The sequence below is a fragment of the Didymosphaeria variabile genome (assembly GCF_027946475.1).
Source record: "Didymosphaeria variabile strain IMI 356815 chromosome Unknown scaffold_5, whole genome shotgun sequence".
In the NCBI taxonomy this organism is placed as follows: domain Eukaryota; kingdom Fungi; phylum Ascomycota; class Dothideomycetes; order Pleosporales; family Didymosphaeriaceae; genus Didymosphaeria; species Didymosphaeria variabile.
Window position 1 is genome coordinate 1,679,453 of NW_026611624.1, and position 26,915 is coordinate 1,706,367.

General features: G+C 51.5%; 11 protein-coding genes across 11 annotated transcripts; 6 read left to right on the forward strand and 5 right to left on the reverse strand.

Annotated features, from left to right (window-relative positions):
- Positions 1-645: 645 nt before the first annotated feature.
- On the forward strand, positions 646-1,403 carry N0V89_007027 (uncharacterized protein; the record flags this gene model as incomplete). The annotated part of the gene is made up of 2 exons (XM_056215793.1): positions 646-886; positions 946-1,403. The coding sequence occupies 2 exons, from the start codon at positions 646-648 to the stop codon at positions 1,401-1,403; spliced, it is 699 nt and encodes a 232-aa protein (XP_056070040.1).
- A 2,403-nt stretch (positions 1,404-3,806) lies between these two features.
- On the forward strand, positions 3,807-5,120 carry N0V89_007028 (uncharacterized protein; the record flags this gene model as incomplete). Its single annotated transcript, XM_056215794.1, has 4 exons — positions 3,807-4,052; positions 4,255-4,461; positions 4,671-4,937; positions 5,004-5,120. 4 exons carry the CDS (start codon positions 3,807-3,809, stop codon positions 5,118-5,120), a joined length of 837 nt encoding a protein of 278 aa, XP_056070041.1.
- A 1,249-nt stretch (positions 5,121-6,369) lies between these two features.
- N0V89_007029 (uncharacterized protein) lies at positions 6,370-10,104 on the reverse strand (the record flags this gene model as incomplete). The annotated part of the gene is made up of 5 exons (XM_056215795.1): positions 6,370-6,819; positions 6,878-7,378; positions 7,425-8,066; positions 8,216-8,469; positions 8,514-10,104. The coding sequence occupies 5 exons, from the start codon at positions 10,102-10,104 to the stop codon at positions 6,370-6,372; spliced, it is 3,438 nt and encodes a 1,145-aa protein (XP_056070042.1).
- Positions 10,105-11,228: 1,124 nt separating this feature from the next.
- N0V89_007030 (uncharacterized protein) lies at positions 11,229-12,248 on the reverse strand (the record flags this gene model as incomplete). The annotated part of the gene is made up of 3 exons (XM_056215796.1): positions 11,229-11,820; positions 11,877-12,042; positions 12,110-12,248. The coding sequence occupies 3 exons, from the start codon at positions 12,246-12,248 to the stop codon at positions 11,229-11,231; spliced, it is 897 nt and encodes a 298-aa protein (XP_056070043.1).
- A 434-nt stretch (positions 12,249-12,682) lies between these two features.
- Positions 12,683-13,746, forward strand: N0V89_007031 (uncharacterized protein; the record flags this gene model as incomplete). The annotated part of the gene is made up of 3 exons (XM_056215797.1): positions 12,683-12,752; positions 12,799-13,234; positions 13,290-13,746. The coding sequence occupies 3 exons, from the start codon at positions 12,683-12,685 to the stop codon at positions 13,744-13,746; spliced, it is 963 nt and encodes a 320-aa protein (XP_056070044.1).
- Positions 13,747-14,601: 855 nt separating this feature from the next.
- ARF6 (ADP-ribosylation factor, Arf Arf6) lies at positions 14,602-15,442 on the forward strand (the record flags this gene model as incomplete). Its single annotated transcript, XM_056215798.1, has 5 exons — positions 14,602-14,695; positions 14,754-14,909; positions 15,039-15,185; positions 15,237-15,352; positions 15,404-15,442. The coding sequence occupies 5 exons, from the start codon at positions 14,602-14,604 to the stop codon at positions 15,440-15,442; spliced, it is 552 nt and encodes a 183-aa protein (XP_056070045.1).
- A 631-nt stretch (positions 15,443-16,073) lies between these two features.
- N0V89_007033 (uncharacterized protein) lies at positions 16,074-17,831 on the reverse strand (the record flags this gene model as incomplete). The annotated part of the gene is made up of 4 exons (XM_056215799.1): positions 16,074-16,435; positions 16,654-17,115; positions 17,165-17,228; positions 17,721-17,831. 4 exons carry the CDS (start codon positions 17,829-17,831, stop codon positions 16,074-16,076), a joined length of 999 nt encoding a protein of 332 aa, XP_056070046.1.
- Positions 17,832-18,219: 388 nt separating this feature from the next.
- PMI1 (Mannose-6-phosphate isomerase) lies at positions 18,220-19,732 on the forward strand (the record flags this gene model as incomplete). Its single annotated transcript, XM_056215800.1, has 4 exons — positions 18,220-18,250; positions 18,309-18,422; positions 18,487-18,687; positions 18,735-19,732. 4 exons carry the CDS (start codon positions 18,220-18,222, stop codon positions 19,730-19,732), a joined length of 1,344 nt encoding a protein of 447 aa, XP_056070047.1.
- Positions 19,733-21,038: 1,306 nt separating this feature from the next.
- STE2 (pheromone alpha factor receptor) lies at positions 21,039-22,229 on the reverse strand (the record flags this gene model as incomplete). Its single annotated transcript, XM_056215801.1, has 2 exons — positions 21,039-21,421; positions 21,473-22,229. The coding sequence occupies 2 exons, from the start codon at positions 22,227-22,229 to the stop codon at positions 21,039-21,041; spliced, it is 1,140 nt and encodes a 379-aa protein (XP_056070048.1).
- Positions 22,230-23,161: 932 nt separating this feature from the next.
- On the forward strand, positions 23,162-24,973 carry N0V89_007036 (uncharacterized protein; the record flags this gene model as incomplete). Its single annotated transcript, XM_056215802.1, has 3 exons — positions 23,162-23,306; positions 23,358-24,351; positions 24,442-24,973. 3 exons carry the CDS (start codon positions 23,162-23,164, stop codon positions 24,971-24,973), a joined length of 1,671 nt encoding a protein of 556 aa, XP_056070049.1.
- Positions 24,974-25,451: 478 nt separating this feature from the next.
- On the reverse strand, positions 25,452-26,809 carry N0V89_007037 (uncharacterized protein; the record flags this gene model as incomplete). Its single annotated transcript, XM_056215803.1, has 3 exons — positions 25,452-25,996; positions 26,050-26,592; positions 26,728-26,809. 3 exons carry the CDS (start codon positions 26,807-26,809, stop codon positions 25,452-25,454), a joined length of 1,170 nt encoding a protein of 389 aa, XP_056070050.1.
- Between the last annotated feature and the right edge of the window lie 106 nt (positions 26,810-26,915).

A 26,915-nucleotide genomic window follows, 5' to 3' on the forward strand; every position in this document is an offset into this window, starting at 1 on the left:
GTGGTAAGATGTCTTTGCACAAAGGCATGGGCAGCATGACGGAAGGCACATCTATCGACTCTATGCTCAGTCTGACCGGGACTGGCATCTGGAGCAGGAGCGTTTCTAAAGCATAGCGGTTGCGTGGATAGCTCACGACCGCCGTGTATGTATGTTAATTCCCGCTGGATCGACTACACTCCGTCTCCCAGCTAATATGCTGCATCGCACTTTACAGGTCGTTGCTGCCATTCACACGAGACATTGATGCTATCTATATTTGGCCTAGCCTTGTCGGCTCAACCTCGGGCCATGCGGCGACATTGCGCATTCATCCCAATATCCTGTCCCTCGGAGGAACAGCTCATCTTTTTGCTGGCACTTCAATATCGCGCGCAGCATTCAGTATTCGAAACGCGTCTACTAGGATACTGCGCGCGCTGCGCCTTCCTCGTCCCAGGGCTCTTCGTCTATCTCCCAGACAACGACTCTACCAAAAACAACAACCCCTCCCTCGGGCACCCTACTGTTCCGGCACCCCTTGACGCCGAAACTCATACTCGCACTATGAACAATTTCTCTTTCTTGGACTCAGGCCCGCAACCCCCGCTTCCCCGCGCCGCTCCCTCCCCTTCTCCCTCGCCAACCTCTACACAAGCGAACGGCATGCCTGGTCCCGGGCCCCAGCAGAATGGCATACCGATGGTCAATGGCCTGCCGAGCGGTGGTCAACAAACGGATATGAATCACCTATGGAGCGTGGTTCAACAGCTGAGCCAGATGCTCGAGGAGAACAGGGCACAGACGGCGGGGATCGTGAATGGTGTGCAGGCCATACAGGCAAGAGCTGCGGAAGAAGGTGGTGTTGGCGGATTAGCGATACGTGAGGTGAATGGAGAGATAAACGGTATGTCGTGCACCAGGTCATCTTGACGAAAGTGAAGAGTCCGAGCTGACATACAACAGCAGCGACCCGCACTGCCGAAGTCACACAACTGCAGAACCAATTGCACACCGCCCAATCTCGAATGACAATTTTGACATCCCAGAACTCGACGCTCGCAACCCTGTTAACCGACTACGAAAACGCCCTTACTCTCCTGCTCGATAAGCTCCGGCCATACGCCTACAACCAGACACAAGCTATACTTTCTCTGCACAAACACTACCAAGGTCTTCTCGAACAAGAGCGTGCTACGAGCATGCAATTGCGGTTGGAGCATTCGGAATGGCAAGCGGGGCTAGGCCGAGTCGCAGAGTATGCGAGGGGCTCACTGAGAGCACAAGGAGAGAGTGAGAGAGGGCTACGAAGTGAGATAAAGGGACTGAAGGAAGAGAATCGGGTACTCCGGAGGTTGGCTGGGTGGGAAGAGAAGCCCGACGACAGTAGTGACGAGGAAGAGTGGAAAGGCCGTGAGGTTTGACATTCAGGCTGCTGTGTATCATTCGGAGTTGGACGGTGCTTTTGCACACAGCATAGCGACGGCGTTTGGTAGGATATCCCTGACGTTTGGGTCATGATGCGGTTCGCTCAAATGGAACGAGATGCTTCATTTCAAAAAATTCGTCACTCCACATGTTATCAGACCCATTCTGAGTAGCATTGGCTTTCGGGTCATTTTTGCGAGAAAGGGCAAAGAGGAAGAATCGAACTGACGTACTTTTTAAAAGCAAAAATAACTCAAGATTGGGAACTCTGGATTTCTCCGCAGACCTTTTAGGAACTCTAGATTTCTCCGCAGACCTACCCCACTAGACCAGCTGGTGGGCTTACTCGAGTTATAGTGTACACACAGAGATTCTATCTATATATGGTACCCAAAGTGAATGAAGTAAGAGGAAAGTTCCCGTGGCATAGCTTGGTGAATGAAAGAAGTGAGTGACTTCACCCATGCGGAATTGCTGCTGCAATCTTCCATTCTGACCTTCATTTCACCATTGTACGCGTCAAGCGCTTCTCTGACCGTAATAACCTCTACGATGAGGCGATTGATCGTCTCATTCCGGGGGACGAAACGCGCCTTGAAGGCTTCTGATCGTACATTTCCACTCTCGGTGTAAGCGAAGCTGTCGAGTCTGAGTTCCCTTGCCTCTCATAGTCAGCCTGCTGCTTCGAGGATGCAACCCATAAGGCAGAACGTACGTTCGCATCAAACCCAGCATGAATGTCGAACGCCCAAAGTATATGTGCCAGCGAGCACAGCAAACCTTGCTCGGCTGTTCTTCACCCCCGGCCGAACAGATTACTTCCTCGAGCGTTGGGATACGGGTTAGATTCCTTCAGGAACCGCTCAAACTTGAAGGCATCTAGATTCGGAAAGTCGCTAGGATCTTGATGAATCGCCTACTGTGTGCATGTAAAGTTTGTACCGGCGGAAATGGTAAGCTGGACATACGGATTTGACAGAGTTCGCATGTGGAGTGCCAGCAAGGATAGTGACGGTTCTCCAGCGCAGCACTTCCTCGACCAAAGCATAGAGGTAAGGTACCCGCTTGCTATCGACGTCTCGCCAGTCTGGTGATCGGTCCTGTCCCACTACGGAATCGAGCTCAGCCTGGATTTTCCATGGAATTGGGGAAAGCAGTACACAGAAAGAACGCAGCTGATCATCGTACTTGATGGCGTGCCGACCCCGCCTTCTATTACATTCCCAGAGAGTCCCGCCACTTCCACATCAGTCAGTCCATCCTCTTGTCGAGTCGACACCAGCTCTTCGCGAATTTTTTCGATGGCGCTTCAGGGCCCTCTTTTGACAGCAGGTAGAAGTCTTTCGATCCGATTGCGGAGCCTAGGAGAAGCTGAAATGGAAGACAATAGAGCCAAGACGGTAGCTTTGCGAGAGCAGGAATCGCCTCAAAGACAAAACGACCAGGTATGATGAGATGTACTCTTTCCATCGTCTCTAAAGCTTGTTGGGCGAACGTAATCGGTTTTCCGACGGATTCGGCGGCGCCGGCGCACGATCGATGCAGCGGAAACTGGGTGCTGTTCAATGGAAAGACGATGGTTGTGCGTTGATGGCAGACGGTTAGCGTGGCAAACAATCAAATTCAATTCAAGATGTGCATCCATGCAGTGACTGATATAGATTACGGCACGGATATGCCTTCGTTACTTTCATACTTCGCTCACCTCAATCGCCCAGTCTCTTCTTCATGAGAATCGCCACGTACGTAATGTGGGGGAAGCTACGGAAGCGCTGGAAGGCGGGGGACCGCAACCGCAAAACAACAAAGCTTCGACGAACCACGTCAGCTTGAGGCCGCACTGCACAGCATGTGGGGCATGGGCAGTACTTGGTATTTGGGGTACAGTGTTTAGTACAAGACGGTTGCAACCTCCATCCGCGTGTGATCATGTTGGAGAGGCCACTTGGGATAGTGACCTGATGCCCACCCGTTCTTGACTTGTGTTTGGTGACTTAAACCTGCATACGAAGTGTAGGCTATGCATTCAAGTGAGTTATCTTCTATTTATGGCATTAGTCCGGTTGGTCCAACACTTAGGGATCGATGTCCATGTAAGTCATGTTACTGATGTCGCTTTGCCAGCACCGGTTTCTAGAAATCCAAGCAATGGGTGCGCGCAAACGAGAATCGATGAGCAAGCGACTAGAAGCTACACTGAAAGCTCCGAAGAGTACGAATCCTTCCGCCTTGGTTACCAGAACGGATACGTGCCAAGCCGAAAGCCAGTAGAAATCGTAATTCCATATACCGTACCCCAAGTCGTGGCCACCGTAAAAAGAGCATGTCAGAAAAAATTACATATTGGAGTGAGATCTGGTGGCCACCAATGGACTGCATCAGGTCTCCTCGCCGGAGCCATGCTCATCGACGTTCGCCACGTCAATCGCGAAGTCGTATATGACCTAGAAACTGAAGTTGTGTCGTTTGGTCCAGCCGTTACCGGCGCGGAAATATCGGAGAAGATGCTTTCCGTAGGCCGCTTCTTTCCTCATGGTCATACGCCGAGTGTCGCTGTAGGAGGCTTCCTGCTTGCTGGCGGGCAAGGCTGGTTCTTCCGCAGCTGGGGTCTTACTGCAGAAATGTGGGTCTTGAAGATGGAAGTAGTCACGGCTTCTGGGGAGGTCGTTGTCGCGTCTCTGGAAGAAAATGCGGACTTGTTTTGGGCTGCTAGGGGTTGTGGACAAGGGTTCTTTGGAGTCGTGACGAAGTTCTGGTGCCGGACGATACCAGCCAGGAAGCTCTTTCAAACATCCTTACTCTTCAATATTCGAGAAGGATATGAAATGGTGCTTGGGTATCTTCTAGACGCAGCTGAAGCTACACCTAAAGAGGGGAACAGACATCACCTTTGGAACATTCTACCCGGAAAAGTATGATCCCAAGAGGATAAGCGATGAAATTCAGGACTCTTCAACACTCGTTATGGCCGCCTCTGTGGTAGCTTACACAAACTCCTTGGAACAAGTAGCATGGCTGATGGCGGCCTTTTCGGACTCGCGGCTACCGGAGCATGTAAGGCCGTATCTAATTAGCGTGACCGACGTACAACCTACAACGTGGAAAGAGCTATTCGCAGCCCAAGAAGCCTTCGTGCCACTTGACCACGGAGAGAGGTGGCAGTGCTCGAGCATTCTAAGCAATCCGGATCTGGATCAAAAGCAAGTAGGTGCTTCACCGAGATCCATATACTGCATAGGATCTCTGACATGTTGTTATTACAGCTCATTTCGGCAGTGAAGCCAATGCTGTGCAACCTACCTACCCGTCAGTCAGCAGGCTGCCTGGTCGCAGCACATATATGCCCTAGTGAGATAAACATGGCTGGTAGCCTTCCGCAAGAGTACTATATTGCCGCCATGTGCTGCTGGACAGATCCGGACAAGGATAATGTAATGCACGAGAAGCTTCGTCACGTCAATGAGGTTGCGAAGTCTGTCGCCTGTGGTCTTTATGTCGCTGATTTCAACACCAAGTGGCCTGTCAGCAAGGTACGTCGCGCCATACATGTACTTCTATTTGTACTCCCCTTCAAGTTGAGTATTAACATATTGCAGGTTATGCCAGACTCTGCATTCACAAGGTTTACTGAGATCCGCCAAAAGTGGGATCCTGAAGAAAGTTTCCAGGGCTATAGAGGATTGAACAATGAAGTGCAAAACACAGATCAGTAGAATATCTTTGGAAGTCTCGTACTGTATCAGAAGGAAATCATTGACGGAATTGCAAAATGCAGAAGCCCTGGTAGAACGTAATCTTGGGAAGAGATAGCGGGGTATAGCCGCGGTGGTATCGAGCTTCCTCTCATAAAGAGTTCTTGAATATTCAGTACACATATGTTGCTCCATAACACGATCCGTTATAAGGAAAACGAACGCAAAAGCAAGGCAATAGTTGACGCTGCCTCTCTGAGTCCCTCCACCACAAGCGCTACCTACCTAACGGCACGTGCTATTTACAGACTCGAGCAATGTGGTCTATTAGCGAGCGTGTGCTAATGGATCAAGACCTGGCGCGCACAATATGGCATACATCGTTTGGCGCAACAAAACACTCCGATTTCGTCAGGTCAATGCTGCTAGAATGCTATGAGGGGCATGCATAACGCAAACGCCCCATCGGCCACTTGACGCCTTAAAGGCTGATAAAAATCCCGGTAACATTCAATGATAGGTGCATTCGCATCCTAGATGCAATAGAAACTGAGTGTTGTGAGAATCAGGGACAGTTAAACTCTAGAAACGCTACGCTAAGTCTAATTGCTGTAACCACGGCGTTGAGGATCGTTCTTGGTAGGGTCGACAGGAATGTCTTTCCTTCCTTGCGCTTGGCATTGAAATTAGGTAGAGTGGTTTTAGTGATATAAGCGCCAATAGTTCAAAGCGCACCATTCTGCCTTCCATTCGGCAATGCGAAATCTGGTTAGTCCTCGATCCTCGCTAAAAGCTTGCGGCTAACCTTGCGGAGAAATACTAACGGTAAACTCTGTCCTACACCAACATCTGAGGACTAGTATATCTAAAAGGGCGAAATGGAAAACATATTATATTTAAACGCACCAGTAGGAAATGGGTGTACATGAAAATTATTCCATGAGAAACAAGTAATGTGTGCAACACAAGTTTTCCAGGGAAAGTGAGTGGTGTATGGAACGCAATTAACCTCAGGAAGCAAGTAGTCTATGAAGCCCAATTAGTCTATGGAAACGCAGGAGTCGGTGAGCAGCAGACGATCTATGCTAAAACCAAAAGAAGGCAAGGGAAGATGCAAAGGTGGAGAAGCGAAGCTATCTCCACTAACAAAGAAGACTGACGGCCAAAACAAGACAAAGGAAAGAAAAGCTCTAGATATCACGCAACAGTCCCAATCCGAATAATTCACCACCGTCTTCCCGCTTCCAAAACCCCTCCTCTTGGTACGGGCCTACATCCAGAACATTGTCCTCCCCAACGGTTGATTACCCCAAGGATTGCGTGGAGAGTTCGGTATCAGATCACCATTAGGCTTGCTGTCCGCAACACCATATAACGCCAGCTCAGCCTCGTTCATCGTCCAACCATTGCAAAAGTCCCTGAGACTGTTTCTATCTGTCTGTATCTGCTCCTGCTCGCTCCCAGTCACCCTACGCTTTCTGCCAGTATTGGGATCGCGCTCAGGTCCGTATCGTTTGACTCTTTTGTGACGGAGGGCATCTTGTTGCTGATTTTGCTTCCTCTCGATATCGTTGCGGCGAGGTCGACCGGCAGTCGTACGCACGAAAAAGTCACGGAGGTAGCAACGGCCACGTTCGCAGAGCCTATCAGCGTAGTAGGCGGGCGATGCGTATGAGACTCCACTTGTTGAACGGACGTAAGTGTAGCACAGCTCATGGGTCTGGTTAGATAGTTAGTGATATCACCAAAGTGACAATCATACGGTAGTGCGAACTTACTAATTGTCGAATCCGCAGCTCACTCAATTTCATCTCATTTTCAATGACGAAGTAATGAGCCGGTTTTGCAGTCCCCTGGATAGCAGCATGAGACTGTAGATAGAAGTCCATGTAGAACGGTGAAGTCACCACATCATCCACCAGTGTTCCGGGATGACAGTTTCCGGTTTTGTCCGCCCCTCCGGCTTTATCGTCTGGGTAGAAGCGGACGCTGTGACGTTTGACACAAATAATTGCCGTGATTTTCGGCAAAGGCGGGTTTGAGTCGGCAGGGATCTTCCTGTCGAGCTTGAGCTGTTCGACCGCAGCCAAGAAAGCTTGCCGAATATAAGGCAGTTCCTCCTCTTTCACCTGCTTAAATTGATCATCGCTCACACCATCGCGGTAGTAGATGATGTTCATCGGTAGAAGGCATTGCCCAGGCTGCCGCTTTGCAGCTTGTTGTTCTCCGCACCAGTCTATGATCCGCTCTGTCACCATGCTTTCTACTTCGTCGATCATCTGACCTGATTAGCATCATACCAATCTAATGAATTGGTAAACATACCTCTTTCTTGCCTTGACTCTGCAAGCGCATTGATCCCAGAAATCGACCTGCCAGTTCATCCACTGACCCGACGATTGCAGCGATGGATGGGCATCCTACAATCGCTGTGGGTCCAGGGTGTGTAACGTCAGCACCCAAGACTAGAGTGTCGCCAAACATGCGCTGGATCTGTCCGCCGTGGATGGTGTGATTGATGCCGCCTGTCTTCAAGTTCGCTTTCAGCATCAAGTTGCCCATCTTCTCTCCCAATTTACTGCGAAACTTTGCCTCTGTGACACATAAGGAGTGTTTTCCGAATTTTCGATCTGCAAGATCTTTGAAGTTGGCATACGCATCCTGATCTCGATTCGCCAGTACCATTAGGAAGAGATCGGTGTTGCGTTGCGCTGCAGCCATTACTGCGGTCATTGCTTCGCGGTTCGTCGGGTCTAGAGTGACAGCAGGGCCAATTTGTATCATCTTTGCAACGCTGTAGTTTTTATGGTCTCCAGTGGGCCGGCCAGCAAAGTCTCTGAACTGCTCGAAACAACGTCTCGCAAGAGTTGGGTCTGCTACCCCTTGGTCCATCAACAATTGCACCCCGATATCTTTCCAATTGCGACGAAGGAACTGTTTACCCTTGGTGTTCCAACGTGCTGATACCTGAAATGTCTCGTTTCCATATCTAGCATATGGAAATTCCAATCTATGACTGGGCACTTTCATCATGCTTGGGTTCAACTTTATCACGGGACAGAGTGGCTATTGGAAAATTTTTAGCTTCCTACTAATTGGAGATTCGACGAACTTACAAGGGCACTCATTCCAACCGCGTTCGGAGCAAATCCAAGCGCCTCCATGCCTGAAACCTCAATGAGGGCAGCGTTCTCGTAAGGCTTAATACATGCGGTATTGATCATAGCTGCAGTCCAGATGGGGCGCAGTAGGTCTTTGTGTAGCTGATAGGGCATGATTTGCAGTTCTTCAGGTGCATACCATTTTGGATCTTGCCTTGATCCCAGGTTCACTGCCCATAATTCAGGATGCTGCAAAGTGACGTTCCGAGCTGAGATCGTTAGCGAAGTTCATGACCTAAGATGCGTGGCTTACAATTGTGGATGTAATCCCGAACATTGACATTGGTCCCGTTCAGCGAAAAGTTCTGAGCACGCAATGGATCACCAAGGTCGCATATTTTCTTCACACGAGCCTCCTCACTGTTCAATCGTGTATAAGTTTCAGTGTCGTTGGGGTCGCCTCTTTTGTATTCGATGCGAACCCACAGACCTGCAAGAATGGCTCGCAATTCAGAGCGAATTCCCGAGAATGTCTGGCGATCTATCATTAACTGGCTAAGTAGCACGGGTCGGTAAGAAGCACTCGTGCGGGTTTGGAGATTCAAAAGTATCTTGCCAACACCGGGTTTCATCTGGTAATCGAAACCGCGGGAAGTCTCAAGAGAACGACAAATTTGAGGTGGTGTACCCACGAGGGGCCGATAAGAATTCTTCAAGTAGTACTTGTTCGCGCCAACCTTGAAAGTGTTCGTTGTAGATTCTTCGAAACATTTAGAGATGAGAATGTTTAATGCCGCCCTTGTAGGGTCCTGAATATCCCTCGCACAAGTGTCGATGGCATTTGGATACTCAATGATGCTTGGAATATTCACAGTACCCTCGTATCGAAGCCGCAGGTGTCTGGGTGTTGCTCCATCTTGTAGAGAAATTAATTTCCATTCCGTGCCAGGCGCTATATTGTTAGTCTGCAGTTCTGTACGCTCGAGTGGTATCCGACTGTGCAGATCAGTCCAAGCAATGATGGTATCAAAGTAATCGGTCGCAAAGCTCGCTTGATAGTTGAAGAGATATTCGGATTCTTGAATTGCTGTCTTCACAATGTCTTTGACTTTTCCTTTGCTCAGCGCGGAGAAGTTCGACAGGATCGTGTATCTGTGAAGTATGAGATCCTTTGAAATTTGGACCTCAAAGTGATTGGTGAATACATGGGAGTGTTCATTTGGAAACACATGTTCTCGCTTGGGAAAGTCCAGCTGATTATGGTCCAAATGTTGAAGAGTACTTGGCTGAGCAATGTTAGGGGGCCTCGCAAGATCTTGAGAAGAAGGCGGCGGTACAGAAGTTGGCTGATGACTATCTACGACTGTGCGACGCAAGTCTGGGTAGTTTCCTTCCTGCTCATACTGCTCGTCTTGGGTATCTGTGGCCTCACCAGCGTTGTCAAAGGCATCGATCTGAAGTGAGTCTTTGGATCGAGCTGGTGTCTTAGTGAATGCCGAAGTATCCGTGGAGGTCGGCATCGTGGTCTCATCCGTCATTGACACTTGAGGTGAATCGAGTCCGACACTGGAAGCTGGGGCTGGAGTTGAATTTGAGGCTGAACTTCCAATCAACGCCGCCAGCTGCGCACGTCTGTTCTTCAAAGCTTGTGAAAAAATCTTGTCGGCCGGGTTTCGCTGGTATGTTGCCTTGAGGTCGTTGATGTGCTTATCTGCTCCCATCTTCTTCCCATCTCCGAGCCACCCATAAGGTCCAGTGGCATAATTACTAGCGGCATTCGGACAAATGAGACAAGAGTGTGAAGGATCGTTGCAACGAATACAATTTGTAGTAAAGAATTGGTCTGTGATAGCAGTTTTCTCCTTCTTTCTGAGTTCTTCGTACGTCACCTTGCTTGGAGCCATTGTAGAGATGGAGCCAGGAAGTTCACAGTCTGGCGATAGAGGTGTTGGGTCGTGCTATGTTGATCAAGAGAGATATCTTAAGCCACGATGAACAATGAAAGAATCGGTCGTGTTACGATGTTCCAAAAAGTCGGCTAGCTGGGCTCTTGATATATGCTGTGCGTCGTAAAATTTTGGAGCAGTTGAGACATGCAAGCGGCTTGCGCAACACCACAACGTAGCTGAACCAAAGACGGTAGGAGTCGCAAATAACAATTCGGCAAACATTTTATACAGCTTGATGCAGCCAGAAAGTCTAATAGTAAGAGAGAAGGCTAATGGTCAGCAAACAAGGACAAGTATCTGGGCCATACTCACAAGTGTCGCAACTGTAAGACAAGCATTTGCAGAACTTCAACAAGTATTCGCAACAAGCTCACAACCCCACAGCAAATGCTTGCCTTACGACAATCGATGCACAACAGCAGCCATCTGACTAAGCTTTCCCAAGGAGGTCGCATGTTTGACCAACTCGAACCTGCCGAACCCTCTGCAGACCTTCAAGCGGGCGGAGAAAAGGGAAAACGATTGACACAACAAGAAGAGTGTACGCAGGGGCAATTGGGGGGGGGGGGGGGCAAGCGGCGCAGCTAAGGGAACATATCGGTGACGGCAAGTTGTAGCATGATCTTTACGTGCCTGTCCCATACAAAGGTTGGGTACCATAGGTGGCTTGCAAACCTCCACAGAGCGTCCCAAAACAGTCAATCACTTACTAGATCCAACAGCAGAGTATGTGGGCTACTGAAGCTGTGCCGAGCCGCTGTTCTCAATGTGACGGTTGACTGAGCTCGTGAGGAAAAAAGCTGTAACTCAGTGATGCGGAAAGCGCGTTTCGTCCCGCTGCAGTCACGATATATTGAAGGAGCAACGAAGCGCAAGGGCATCCATGATGATTGTACAAGACTTTTGGAATGGATAGTTCAGAAGTAGGGTATTGTAACATGCATTTCGCTATGCCTGAATGGAATGAAAATGCAATATGGCGACTCACACGACATAGACCTTCAGTCTCCACTACTCTGGCAGCGCGCGCATGACCGACTCGAACGCGACAAGCGCCATCGCATTCGCCGGGAACGCCCTCAAGAAGCACGGCACGAAGCCTCTCTCCAGTATCCCTTCCAGCCCTGCTCTCTGTATACCGCCTTCGCCGCGTCTCTCCATCTCGGAAACTTACGCCCAGCGCCAAGAGGATCTGTCATGATCCGCTGCTTGACCACATCGCTCGGGTACGAAGTAATCCAGAAGATCTGAGCGGACAGGCCACCGGCCCAGAAATTTACGGCCGGAGCGGAGAGGGTTGTGTGGGTGTTCAGCAACTGGGTGAACTTGTCGTACGAGCCCCACCAGAAGCAGAAGAATGTGCGGAAGAGGAGAGTTGCGCTGAGACCGTGCCACACACCGCGGATGCCGTGGTTCTTGAATGTCTTCTTCAGACAGTCAACTGGCCCGCTATACAGCCTCTTACTCTTCTCCGCTGCGTACTGCACTTGCAAGCGCGCCTTGATGTGCTCGACCGGTCCCGCGATGAAGGACACAGTCCAACCGGCCATCACACCGGCCATCGCGTGCCCAACTACTGGCAGCTTCCCCTGCTGTTCGCCTGGGTATCTTACGGGATGGAAGATATTGTCGTTCAGGACTCTTCGGTATACGCTCAGTGAGCCCAACATACTGCACACGCGGTCAGTATATGTCCCCGAACTTCGCGGGCTGCGCTCTATCCATACAGCGAGTCCATGAACATCCACCCGATTAGTGGCGGCGTCGCGCCCTTGTATATTCCCTTCACGCCCTCATTCCTCAACGTTTGCGTCAAACAGTCCAGTGGTCCTCGAAAATGCGCCTTGTCGGACGTCTGTAATCGCACCTTAATAGTGTCGAACGGATGCCCCACTGCAGAGTATCAGCTTCCGGTATCAAACACCAGAAATAACAACGCAGGAAGAGCCACGCAACCCACCTGAAAGTTTTGCAATGCCCGAGAAGACGCCTGCGACGAACCCCCGATAGTTCTTGGGCGACTTGCTGGGTTTGCTTTGGTCGGGCGCGTCCACGAGCTCGCCCGGGATCTGGCTGTGGCTCTTCATCGAGGCAGACATGGTGCGTGTTTCTGGTGTGGGCGTAACCGTGGAATCATGCCGGCATCAGCGATAAAGCTTCACGCAACATACAACAGAGAATGGCGGGGAGGAGCAGCAGTGGAAATGTTCATTCCGTTCCTGATTATGCCACGCGCAGAAGGGTCCGTCGGAGAAGCACAAGGCTCCGCGACGCCATGTGGTGACGATCTTGACTGAGCCCCGAGATCGGCTCGTCTTCGGCTAAGATGTACCAGGGTTTGTGGACGTCGTGATAGAGCTAGTGGACGCGCGAGCCCCTCCATCGAGCCCCTCCAAGCCCAGACACTGGCATGTGTCGCAAGATTGATGGCGCTCGCCCGTGTTTGCGTGGCTAACCTGCAGCACTGGCAGACAGACTGACAGATAAAGACTTGTGACAGGCGCTCAGTGATTGACAGACAACAACAGGCACAATGGCATCATCAACTACCAACAGTGTTGACAGCACATCGAACGGCGTGCCGGCGGGCGGTTCGAAGAAAGGTAGCGCGTTCCAGACTGAGTAATATTTTCAGACTGACGATATCAGTGTGGACGACGCTCATCACGAATACGGCGTACCTCAGCGGTCTCCTCGCGCTCGACTACAGCTTGAAGAAGCACGGCACCAGATATCCACTCGTCGCGCTCTACACAGACACATTCCCCCAAGAGGGCCACGAGGCGCTCGACAGGCGCGGCATACCCAAGAAGTATGTCCCGTATCTGCTGCCGAAGGTGGACAAGGACTACACGAACGACCCACGGTTTTACGACTGCTGGAGCAAGCTTACGCCCTTCTCGTTGACCGAGTATGACCGCGTCGTGCAGTTGGACTCGGATATGCTGGCGCTGAAGAACATGGATGAGCTTATGGAGATGGAGCTGGATCCTCCGAGCGCGGCGGGCAAGGGACAAAGGGTCTTCGCAGCGAGCCATGCATGTGTGTGCAACCCGCTTAAGAAGCCGCACTATCCGAAAAACTGGTACATCCGCGCTGATTGCTACGTTATGTTGAGCAGATGGACTGATGCACCACAGGATACCGGAGAATTGCGCATTCACCTCGCAGCACGACAAGCCCGACGAAGCGCAAAAGCAAGGTGCGGCGCCTGACTTTGGTCTCGGCATGCCCAACGGCGGTCTTCAAGTCGTGAACCCCTCGAAAGACGTCTACCAGCTCATCTCCGACCAGCTCGGCAAAGAGTCATCAATGGACTATGACTTTGCGGATCAGTCGCTGCTCGGCGATGTCTTCCACGGTCGCTGGGTCGCGCTGCCCTACATCTACAATGCTTTGAAGACGCTGAGGCACAAGGGCGTGCACGACAAGATCTGGCGGGACGACGAGGTGAAGAACATCCATTACATCCTGAGCCCCAAGCCGTGGGACGAGAAGGCCGGAGAGGAGAAAGAGGAGAGCCACACATGGTGGCATGCGGTGAACCAGGAGAGATTAACCGAAGAGAAGAAGAGGAACATCGACGACGGCTTCTGATTGTCAGCAGGGTGCATTTGGCGGCAACATCTTGGAGTAGACGTTCGGCACAACGTTGCGGACTATATGTAGAGTAGAATCAGAGTAGCATGCGACGTCCACGAAACGACGATGGATGAACACGTTTTGCGTTTCGAGGGATGCTCAGGCGTTTGCAAACAATCTGGATCTCATCTCTAGATGAGACATGAGTTTCGGTTCCGGTGCCGAGCCACTGCACCGGGTCCTGTCAGCTAACGACGTGATATGCGCCGCGAGAAGTGCTGCGTGCTGCAAGTTGAGGCTGCACGCAACTGCAGCTAGCTGTGTGCTTCAGGAGTCAGGTCGCGCGTACCTGCGTCGTTAGATTGCGGGCGGTGGCAAGTGACACCAAAAGCGGTACACTAGTCACCGGAGCTCTCAGAACTCATTAAACACACCGCAAAGAGCGCAAAGTACAAACGAAAACGTAGAAAGGCGCCGGTATTGCCCCTATTCTGTACGGACAAGGGCCTGCAAGAGTGACGAGGTGCGCAAACGAGCAGCGCTGGTGGTCCTGGGCGCGCGTCTTCGGTTGGCTGGCATCGGGCCATCCTCCAACGCGCCTGCCGTGTTTCACCCTGAAGCTGCCCCCATCCTCCAACGTCGACCCTCGCACCCTTCATACAAGCGCCCCTCCACGCCATCGTTGCAGCCAGACCTGGCTTTTGTGCCCTCGGCAACGGCTTAATTGCACACCCACACCTCCACCCGCCTCAATTGCACTTGCGCGCTCCTCCAACATCGCCGTATCTTCGCGACAGCTCAGCACGCCTGATTTCCCCAGAATCTCCACGATACCCACACACGAAGCGGATTGCGATATATACAGGCACAATGGGTGCTTCGATTTCCAAAATGATGAACAAGATCTTCGGATCCAAGGAGATGCGGCTGCTTATGCTGGGCCTCGATGCTGCCGGAAAGACGAGTACGTCTGCCCAATTTCCCTCGATAAGGCAACACATATGCTAATGCAATTCTTCCAGCAATTCTGTACAAGCTCAAGCTCGACCAGGACGTGACCACGATTCCTACCGTCGGCTTTAATGTCGAGACCGTCACGTACAAGAACACCAAATTCAACGTCTGGGATGTCGGAGGTCAAGACAAGATCAGGCCGCTATGGAGACACTACTTCTCGGGTATGTTGGGGCGCGACTTTGGTCCGGGTAGGCAAGTGCGAGTGCAGACGTATGCACACGGACAGCCATACCATCCTTTATCTACGCCGTTTATCTACGTAGAGGACATAGTCTGACAGTTGTGCACAGGGACCCAAGGGCTGATCTTCGTTATCGATTCCAACGACCGTGACCGTATCGAGGAGGCACGGACCGAACTTGCGCGCATTATCCAAGACCGGGAAATGAGGGATGCGCTGCTGCTAGTGTTCGCAAACAAGCAGGATTTACAGGGTGGTGCGTACAACACAATCTGAGTAAGAAGGCAGTTGCGCTAACGTGAGATAGCTATGCGACCAAAGGAGGTATCGGATAAGCTCCAGCTCGAGAAAATCGCAAAGGACCACGTATGGAAAGTCGAGCCCAGCTGCGCAACCACAGGGGAGGGCATCTTCGAGGGCCTGGTACGTTCCATAACATGCCCGCATGCCTCTTTCTTTGCTGACCCTTCTTAGGCATGGCTCTCGAACAACGTCAAGCTTCCCCCGAAATAAGCGCTCTCCACTTGACCTCCCCTCTGTACGACTGCATGCGCACCAAACCTTATTCGTCTTTCTGCATATACCCGGTCCTCGGTCTCGATTTTCGTCATGCCTACCCTCGCTTGAACTATACTTGTTTTCTAATACTGCGTCTATTCCCACTGTCAGGTGGGAAGGCAACCCTTTCTCTTCGATACACTTCGCTCGGCGGCAGCACGGGTGGTGATACCCCAGATTGTATTGAGCTGGTTGACCTGAATGGAATGGGACTGCTGATGTCACTTGCATGCTTTTTGTTTGTAGATCTATTTATGTTCGCTGTTGGTGTGGATAACGTATGAGTGATAGACGAGCTTATGGATATTCGTACGAAAGCCACTGCTTGACCCGAAGGAACTGCGATGTAATGAATGAAAGACTAATAGCGACGCCTAGCGATATGCTTTGAAAGCACGAACCATATCCCGTACATACACCCCTAGATTGCACCACAGATCGTATCGAGCTCAGTTCTTTTCCTCACGCCTTGTCAGGCAAAACATACCTCCTCTCCACACTATTCACCATATCCACCTCATCTTCGCCCTCAAACCTGAGCGTGACATAAACCTCCTTCCCAGGCTTTTCATCCCCACCCTCCTTTTTAATTCCATCCCCTTCCCATTTCCCCACTCTTCCACCCATCCACGACCTCAGCCTTATAAAACGTCGTCGTCCCCGGATACAACGCAAGCACATTCTTCTTCGCCTCTAGGCTCGGCAGAGAGAGATTCAAGGACGCGGGCGGGATGGGCACGATGTGGGCGACAGAGGCGCGGAAGGGAATGCTGGGGGTGAGGGGGTCAGGGTCGGAATCGATGATTTCGTAGCGGCGTTGTTTGCCTTCGCCGATCACGCTGGTAATGCGGTGGAGTGTGCCTTCGCCTTCTTGTTGGACGGGGCCGTTGCGCGAGCGGGGAGCGCGGTAGAGGACTTCGGTGTGGACTGTGAGGCGCTGTTTCGTCTCTGTGGTGGATGAGATTAGCTTCGAGGGTGGGAGGGAAATGCGAGACCGACTACAGTAAGGCGCACAAACATGAAGGTATGGAGAGACGAAAGAAAAGTTTACATATCGTAGTCTATCGAAGACTAGATAACAGCCAGCCGCCCATAGGGTATCTCGACGTAAGGAAATAAAGAAAGATACAGGAAGCACATTCAGCGAGAAGAACCGGCAGAGCCACCGCCCTTCTTAGAGTATGTGACCATAGAAGAACGTTTCTTCTTACCCTTGATATCATCCTTCTCGTCCTCTACCTTCACACTGCTCTCCCTGCCCGCGGGTACGCTACCGGCCCTACTTCCTCCGCCCTTTGGCAGCAGCCTGTCCCTGTCCTTACCGAGAACAACCTTAGGACTCGGCACGGCGGGACTATCGGCAGCAATGCTATCACGATCATCCGTGGCATCGGTGAGCTTTCTCTTGTTCTGGCCGCGATCCCGTGACTTTCCGGGGTTGGTGGCGCGGGAGGTGGAGCTATCGGTGTCGGCAGAGCGGAGGGCTGAGAGGACGGTGAGCTGCTCGCAAATGTCGTTGCCTTGATCGGATTTGATGAGGGTGAGCATTTCTTCGCTCAATTTGATGTTCTCGCGGAGGGCAGCATCGAGTTCGTTGTCGATGCGGGAGGAGGGCGCATCACCGCGTCCTGGGAAAATTAGACTTCGCTGTTATGGTTGCAGCAGGGGTTTGTGCACCTTTACGGGCTTCTTGTTGACCTGCTAGCTCGAGTATCTTTTCTTGAAGGTTATCGGATTGAGCCTAGGTGAATAGTCAGAAACAGGTTCGCAAGGCCTCCAAGAAAGGACGCGGCGTCCTCTAAGTTATTGCACGAATGGCTTGTCAGATATCCAAGGGCAGCTACATATATCGCGCTTCGCATGTCGTACTGACGACGAGCAGGTAGTGATGATTACACAAGGGTCCAGAACTTGTGCGGGACGTTGATTAATGGCCATAATAATTCGGTACGGATAGACTCCAAGGATATGCCGAATGCAAGTAATGGATGGGTTTGGCCTTGCGCAGGTGTCCGTGCCAGGGAGTAAACATCCGCCCGGGTACCAGACTTGGAATTGATCTTTGGAAAAGACAAAGTTGTCCTTAGGTCCATTGTGTAGAGTAGCGAGTGTGCTGTGACAGTCATATCTGTCTCTGGCAATCGACGTGCCTAAGGTGCTTGTACCGAATTCTCGTAGATGTCCAAACAGAAGACGCGACAACCAAAAGTAGTACTGAATGGAGTACACTTACCATGAGCTGGTCAAACCTTCGTCCATCGGCCCGGATTGTGTTCCACAGGTGTCGCTCTTCGTCGATCTCATCTTTGATTTGCCCGCCACGAGGCCTACTCCGTGCCGCCATGTTGATCGGACTGGCCGCACTTCCCCTGCGGCGCGCTACGAGTGACGAGAAGTTTTCGGGGTCATCGGCGCCCAAGTTCGAATGCGCAGAAAGGTGGTCCGCGGGTTGGTCGTTGAGAGGTGATGGTACCGGGCCAGGAAGGTCACGTTAAGCGAAGCCACTATCAGCCAAGGAGGCTTAGTGGCAGTGGGTAGTTGCTGCTTAATTCGACCCACTCATCGTGCCACGAACGCGGGGTGCGGCCACACACGTAGTGGGAAACTGGCGGTGACAGCAACACCAATTTCATCAACACCTTAGGAACGTTATTCAAAATGGTTCAGGTACCTTTGGTTCGACTACAATGCGGTAATGCAGAGCTACTCTCAATGCATGTGCGCATCAACTAATGATTGCAGGCTGCAACAGCTACGACTGGGGTACGTCAGATGCCCCGCCGAGAAATTAAAACACGAGCTGGATGCTGAAGCCCTCCAGGCAAGGTCGGAAAGTCGTCTGCAGCAGCCAAATACGCCGCTGCGACTCCTTCAGATGGCTTCTCCATCCAGGAAGAAAAGCCTTACGCTGAGGTACTCATTCGCCTCTCCATTGGTGAAAATTAGTGGCTAACATCCCAAGCTATGGATGGGGACCCATCCCTCACTTCCTTCAAAAGACCTTGAAACACAGCGCTCCCTCCTAGATCTTGTCTCAGATAACCAGCAGCTACTCGGGTCGACCGTCTCGCAGAGGTTTGGAAGCAAGCTTCCTTACCTTTTCAAAGTATTGTCTATCGGCAAGGCTTTGAGCATTCAGGCGCACCCCAATAAGAAGCTCGCAGAGCAACTGCACGCCAAGGATCCCAAAAACTACCCGGGTAGGGAATTGCGTCAACGAACGTATTCTTCTACTAATATGGTCCAGATGACAATCATAAGCCTGAGATGACAATTGCCGTCACTCCCTTCGATGGCCTCTGTGGTTTCCGGCCACTTGCTGAAATCTCACATTTTCTTCAAAACATACCCTCTCTCCGCAAGCTTGTTGGCGAGGAGGAGGCCAAGAATTTTGAGAGCACTGTCAAGGGCAAAGAGACCTCGGAGAATGATGCGGATGTGCAGGCTAACAAGAAGGCTCTTCAGTCTGCGTTCACTAAGCTCATGAACACCGACAAAGCAGCGATTGATGCAGCCACTGATGAGCTCCTCAAAGCGGCCTCGTCAGAAGGCGCCAGTTTCGCCGGCGAGGGAGGACCCTCCAATGATGGCCAGGAGCTTGCCGATCTAGTTGTTCGGCTGAACGACCAATTCCCTAAGGACATTGGCCTGTTCGTACAGTTCTTCCTCAATTATGTCAAACTCGAGGTTGGCGAGGCTATGTTTTTGCGGGCAGACGACATCCACGCCTACCTCTCCGGTGACATTATCGAATGCATGGCCTCTTCCGATAACGTTGTTCGTGCAGGTTTCACTCCCAAGTTCAAGGATGTGGACACTCTTACCTCTATGCTCACGTACTCATACGCGCCTATCGACAAGCAGAAGATGGAGCGGCCAGACTACTCCGGCGTCAAATTCAACGCTACCGCATACAGCTCGAACTCATCTGCTATCGAGTACAACCCGAAGGAGATCGACGAGTTCGCTGTTGTCCGTGCTGCGCTGAACAAGTCAGGTGCCAAGGCTACCTTCAATGATATCGACGGACCCAGCATCGTGCTCTGCACCCGGGGCAAGGGAACTATCTCCGTTGGTAACAAGTCAGAGAAGATTGAGGAAGGCTACGTCTTTTTCGTGGGCTCCACTGCAACGCTTGTGATCGAGAGCGAGACGGACGCAGAGGATGGAGGAGAAGGTCTTGTTGTCTTCAAGGCTTACTGCGATCCTGAAGACTGGAATAACAACGGAGGACAAAAGTTGTAAGGTTAGAGATATTGAATGGTCAAAGATGTCTCAACCTGACTAGTAAGGACTCAATTATCATAGACATATCTGCACGAAATTTTGGATGGCATCATCTATTCCTTCCATAATCTTACTTGTGTATTTCCTTCGTCACGATTTCTAGGTTCTCTTCTCAATCGCTTGTTGTCTAGTTCAGTTAGGCTCGTCAAGCATCATCGCTCATCTGGAGATCTGATTACACTCAAACCACTAACCAAAATAGTACAACAAGTGCTCGTCGATGCACACGAACACCGACGGAAGAGCGAGGACAATGACGCTTTGAGGAAACGATGTTAGCAAAGGTCCATCAACAAGATTATCTACTCGGGATATTAACATGAAGAAATATCCTTCTGACGGTAATAAAAGTGGTTCTACCGCCGGTACGGCTGACCCTTCTGGGTCGTATCGGTCGAAACCCCCGCGGCAGTGATAGTACATCTAAAGTTCCATCCAAGGATGCCTGTCATGCCGGCGTTTGTTCAACATACAACAGAACGCATCTGGGACCGCCCTCGATCTCTTTCCCAACATGAGTTGATGACATCGCCAATTACGTCAAAGTCGATAGTATCCCTAACAAACTGCATGTCTATTCGCTTACCTTCTGGAGACCGAGTACGGATCCGGATAAACCGCAAGACCGCAAGCTTGTATACAATAAGCGATGTGATCTCGAAAGATGCTACAATGCTATGATCGCTACAGACGTACTATGCTTTGCGTCAACGTGGGCAGGCGAGCTAAGAAGCCTCCGAAAACTTCTGATGGTCCGAACGCCTCATTGATCATGCATAGGTGTGCAGATGCCATGTTGCCCGCTATGCGCCCATGAATGACTATACATGTCTGTTAGAGCTCTGATTCCTAGTCAAGCTCACTACCTTGCGCATTCCTGGCGAAACTCGCTTTCGCAGAATGGGACAGCTACAGAGGATGATGCATGAAATTTGTATTAATAGTGAGTGTATGAAATATGCCACCATTTCACAATCTCCGCTAATAAGAAACCTTGCCCAGATCCCATTTCACCGTAGCCAATGATGCAAGCTTCCTTGATCAATAAAGCAGTGAATGACAGGTGAATGTGCATTAGAACCAAGCTGAGCACGAGTATTCCCGGGAGTGGACCAATGGGAGATGATGCTAGAAAGAGAGGCATCGAACTTTGAATGTTCATAAAAGAGAAGAGATGTGCTGAGAACATGTCGATGCAAAGACTGGTGCGCCCTTGTTATGGAAAGGACCGATTTCGCCTCCGAGTTATGTTCCGTGGGAAAAGTTAGACTTCACGAACAACAAGCTCGCTAGGCTCGCCAGCTTCGACGTGCCACTCCTTTTGCATGTAGATGCCGTTGTCGACGGAGTCCTTGGTCTGGTGGTAATGGTGGACCCTAGGGCTCTCGGGCTCCTTGCCACTACCGAAGGTGTTGCCTGTCAGATGACTCTTTTCGCCGTAACCCTTGGTGCTTGTGGAAGAAGATCGGAAAAACTCGTTCTTGAAGAGGCGCTGGTGCGAGTCGGGGCCGCTACCGCCGACGCCCGAATCATTAGCCACGAGACCAGCCCAGATGGCAGAGAGAGGCAAGAAGATGCAGATGACGGTGATGCTCTGGGACGCGAGCTCGGGAACTTGGTCATAGAAGTTGAGGCAGGTGAAGATTGCTTGGGGCTGTTAGCGCATGGTCAGTGTACCATGAGGTAGGAAAGGCCTACCTGGAATGACCATCGTCTGGCAGCCCATGATGAAGATGACTTGCATCGGACCGAATTGTGTCATCCGAAGCCTCTTGCGCTCTAGCAAGGCGTGACCGAGTTTGAATGTGAAGACTGCGCAGTAGGCCCAGACAGCGATAGCGAATGTGATGTACATGTCATTCACCAGTCCATTGTAGAGCTCCATGCCCTGATCTTTCATTGTCTGCTTATTGCTGATGATGGTGACGGCAAATCGGAAACCAATGGCGACGAATGCGGTGACGGAGGTGACGCCCATGATGATCCACTTCTGCAGCGACTTCGCGGTAATGGAGACGACCCAGACTTGAAGACTCAAGGAAACCATGATGCTTGCCACGAGCAAGAGCGTGATCGTGTTGGAGGCAACAGTGACAGCGCGGTTAGCAGGAGTAACGTGGGTAAAGTCTTGGGCGACCATGGCGTAGGGATGGAAGAAGGGAGTCGTGAGGTAGACACATTGGAGAACCGAGCGGATAGTGTTGAGAACCAGGCAGAGACCGTTCATGATGAAGATCGAGGAGTTCCTCTTCTCGCGCCGAGTAAGGAGGAGGAGCACCAGCAGCAGGATGACAGACGCGCCAATTTGCGTGGCCCAATTGATACCTACCCGGACGCCGAAGTGCCTTAGCCAGTCGATATCAGCCATGGAAGTGGTGAACTGCGACCCATCGGGAGCATAAAGAACGAACTCCTGCGTGTAGACATCCTCGGGACGCGGAAGGGGGTCCGACATGGCGTGCAGACGATTGCAATTGATGTGGGCAATGTCGAGATTCGCGATGGGGGTCGGAGAGATACTCGTCAGTTCAGTACTAAGCCGGATATCTTGAAGGACAAAGAGTTGGTGAGGCTATGACCGTTGCGGGGCTAATGGTCCAGAACTGTCGGATGTCGCTGGAAAGACTTGGAAGAGTGTAAATTTGAAGCAGGAGGGAGCTGAAGTAGAAGAAGGAAAGGAGTGAGAGCTGGCAGCACAGAAGTTAAGCTGAAGCCGGGAGCTGCGAATAATATCAAACCGTACAATAGTACTCCTGGAGTCGGAGTACGCCAGCAATATTGTTACACGAGGTGGAGGTGGAGAGAAGCAAACAATGTCAGTGATGGTGTACCAATCACTTCACCGTCCCTCAAGCTTCACGACATAAGCGTGAACAATATCTGCCATCATCAAGCACTGAGATGCTTTTTCGCGGCGAGCCACTTCCGCTGTCGCAGGCACAATACTAAGAGCCTCGATGTGACTCAAGCTAGAACCAGAAATTCCATCGAACTCGCGCCTGTCTCGCAGTAATTCCAAAGGCTCAGTATTCGACGCGTCAGCCTTTCGACATAATATGTTTTCGGCCTGTTGAGCTATGGTGAGTGCCAAGCGGGGGCGCTTAGTATTGTTCTCTACACGCCGGGGCCCGAGCGTTGAAACGGGTAGGCGTGCTAGGCGACGCCGCCAGTGGAGCCGCGCGGTGATAACAGATATGAAGGCGATAATTTGCGCTGAATCATGTAGTGCGTAAAAGTGCGAGCGCTTCACGCTTCCGGTGAATGGTGAGAGCAGGCGCGCTAAGCGCTCTGGCGTTAGCGTCGGTCAATGGGGAAGGCAATACTCTAGTCTAACTCCCGCGTTCAGGTGACACCGCGTTCTCGCGTCGACGACTGCTCGCCTCAACGATGCCTTGGGTTGTCAACTCTACCGATGGCCAGCAGAGCTATCCTGCTCTCGCAGGTGAGACCCTTTACATTATTGCAGGCGATGCCGGCTTGTCAGCCGTGCGCGCTACACCTGTCGACCCAGCACTGGTTCTGGGCACACTTGGTATGTACAATTGAGCATCGAGGTTGTGAACAATCAGCTCATGAAACATAGCTGTACAATCTTACGGCGCAAAGCTTGAAGCTGGACTCGAAGACCTAAAAATATTGCCACCTGTGCCAACCAGGTTTCAGCGAAAGCGCAGTGGCACACCGCCAGCAGAAGCTTTCCTACTTCGAGCGAAATCTGACGATCGTGTGGAGACAACCATTGTTCGGAATCAAGATAAGATCACTTCTCAAAACACCTCAGGCACTCTCACATTAATCTGGACTGCACCGCAAATTCAAGTGCAATCTTCAGAGAAGAAAGAAAACTTGAGTGAGAGCGGCGAAGCTGCCCAGGCTGAGAATGAAACTGAAGATGACGATGAAGATCTCAACAACACCACTGTATCTGGGGTTAGCAAATCACAGACCATGCGCTCGACGCCTTACATGTCGGCTTCACGCTCAGAGATCATCCAAGAAACACCGACCGTAGATCGCATCGGGCCCTCGCGGACAGAACCTCCTGTATTGAGCAACGCACCTCAGGAACAGAGTATTGTTAATGACCTTACCAAGCCTGAGGATCCGACTGATGCGGAGACGGAAGACAACGAGGAGGAGCCTAAGACTTCTGAAACGGTACTACGGAAGTCATCTCGCCAGCCAAAAGTGGAGATACCGAAGTCATCGAAACGACCAAGTCTAGCTCTCGAAGAAGAATCCAGCAGCCCTATCACTCATCTCACCAAGCGTAGAAAGGTCGACAAAGACAGCAATGGCAGTTCGACTCCCGTGCAGACTGCTCGCAAGACCGCCATCAAGAGTAAGAAGCGGGAATCAGCTATGAAAGCAGCGTCTACGCCGTCTCGAAGCCAGCGTAGCACGCAGAGTTCGATCGCAGGCTCACCAGTCGATGTTGAGGACGACTATAACGGCCCCAAGCCTCGTGTAGCGCTTAGCAACTCTACAATCCAACCAAATTCCTCCTTTGTGAAGTTCCTAAAGAAGACCGGAGGAAATATCGTTGATTCCGTTGAGGTCGACTGCAACATTCTTTGGTAAGTCACTCGTCGCCGTTTGTCTCATGGTAGCTGGAGCAGACATATGTACTACCGTTGTACGTGCATCCTTACTAACCTACAACTCAGTATCAAAGAAGGCCCCATTCTCAAGACCCCAAAACTCCTCCAAGCCGTCGCCAGCGGCCACCCCATCGTGACTGACAAATGGCTCATCGACTCCACCAAGGCCGCCCGCTTCCTGCCTCTCGAACTCTACAAGCCGCCCGACCTCGAGCCTGTCTGGAAAATCCCGCAAAGCCGTCTTTTCGAAAGCTACACCATTTTCTTCACACCCGCCTTAAAAGCGCAATACAAAACCTCCTTCGCCGACATAGACAAGCTGTGCAAAGCCGTCGGTGCGCGCCGTGTCGTGAGCAAGAAGCCTGGAGGGAAAGACCTCTACGAGAAGGCATCCATTGTTTTTTTGGCTGAGGCAGAAGGCGATAAGGATGTGCCCGCGTTACTTGAGGCTGGGCATACGTGTTATACGAAGGACTTTCTGACGCATAGTATTGTGGGGGGCGAGGTCGACCTAGCGAGCGAGGAGTTCAAGGTTCAACCTGAGGAGGCGAAGCCCGAGAAACGCGCGAAGAAGAACGGTCGTGGTCGAAACAGCTAAAATTTCTGCGTTACTTCAAGAGCAGGTCGACCTCACAGATAGGATGAAGATTATGTATATGGAGATCCTCATCCATTATGGGGGTATGAGTAAAGAGGTATGAGTATCTTAACGGGCGACACGGCATATGGGGGGTATTTCGGAACACAGCGTGCATTTGTTTGGTTCATGTACTACAGGGTATATTTCACGATTGATATACCATTTGTTGTGCCGCACACCGAGGTTGCTTTCACTCTTCGCACACAGCATATCGAGCATCCTCAGCAGTTTTGTAACGCGATAGCACTTCCAGGAAAATTCGAACGTGTATTGACACAGCGAGAACAAATCAGAACCTATATACCCCACGCAGGCCATGCCCAAACGCCACAAATGCTCTCAAATCGTCCTGCCGACACTCTACATCACTGCCTGGTATCATCGTCCCTGCAAGCGCCTTCGCAACTCCCAATCTCTCCCTGCCTCATCGCATCCTCTAGTCAAACGCCGTCTTCGCCTTTCCGCTGCTGAACGTCCTCAGCATACCCATGTTCTCACCACGACTCCTCTGTTTCCGTCCCCAGATCTCCATACCCCAATCGAACATCTGCCAGGCCCACCCGCCAGCCACCATGACACCACTGATGACATTGACGAGTCTAACGAGCAGCCGGAAGAAGCCGCCCCATTCCTCTGCCACGGTCAAAGTGATCGGCTCGATGTCGAACTTGACGAAGATGCCGGGGATGTAGTTCTCGGCGACTTTGTGCGACTGCGAGGTGACAGCGTACTGGTTGGTCTTGACGGCGTGGGAGGAGTGGAAGACGTGTTTGGCAGGGTGGTCGGAGTCGCGGTTTACGGCTTCAAGGAGAGGGAGGAGGGCGGCGTCGTCGGTGTAGATGGTGGGTACGATGGACAAGTAGTACTGAAATTTGTAGAAGTGGTCTTCGGTTGTGGCGACGGTGTTGTCGAGAGGGTTGACGAGGGAGGGGTAGTACGGGCCGAAGGACATTTCTTGGATGTGGTGGGAGAAGTTGAAGCCTGTTATTGTTAACTTTCTGTGTGCAGAGGTCTGGATGTGAGGGTAGACGTACGCCCGTGGTCCAGATGTTCACCAAACTCCCTGTATCCGTGGCCCCGCGCAGTGATGTGGAAGTCACCTTGCACTTTGTTTCCATCCAGGCTACCGAAGATGCGGCACGAGTCGCCTTCTCCCCTCCTCCGCGGTGTCTTGGGAAACTTCTTCTTTTTCTTGGCCGCACCCAGCTGATCATGCACATCCCACATTTCCTCCCACCCTGGCAGGCCATCCTGGCCCTGACCGAGAGCATGCGCTCCCTTCCCATACTGGCTGAAGTACGTGGGATCTTTCCGCAGCAAGTCCCCCGCTAGTGTTCTGTCGCCCGCCGCGTCCTGCATGTTGACATGTAGATCCGCGCACTTCATTGCGACGACGATGTCGATGTTAATCTGCATGTCGTGGGAGACACCCTTCTCTACGGAGAAGGTTTGCGTGGTTTGGCCGGTCCACCATCGACTTATTTCGGACCATGAGAGGTAGATACATGTGCAAAGAAGGAGGACGGTCCACGACGAGGAATCGCGGCCGCGGGTGAGGTATGTCTTTTTGGTTTTGGCTGTGAGGTGTTAGTTGTCGCATGTTGTGTGTACGCGCAAGCTCCAATCCTACAAACTGATACGCCAATACAGTAGTAGTTCAACGTTATGCTTTGAGAGAACCGGCGATTTTTGAGATGATATAGAGGACTTACGAAAAGCATCAAAGCTCGCTATTCCACCCTTAGAAGCTCCAAATGAGTCTTCATCGAGGCCGTGCTCTGAGAAGCCGTTCATTGTGCCTTCAATTGGCGCGTCGCGCAGAGAGGGCACAGCAGGCCCACTGCGACAAGAAAGTACAAAGGTAAAAAGAAGTGTATGGTCGAGGCAGGTAACGCAAGGA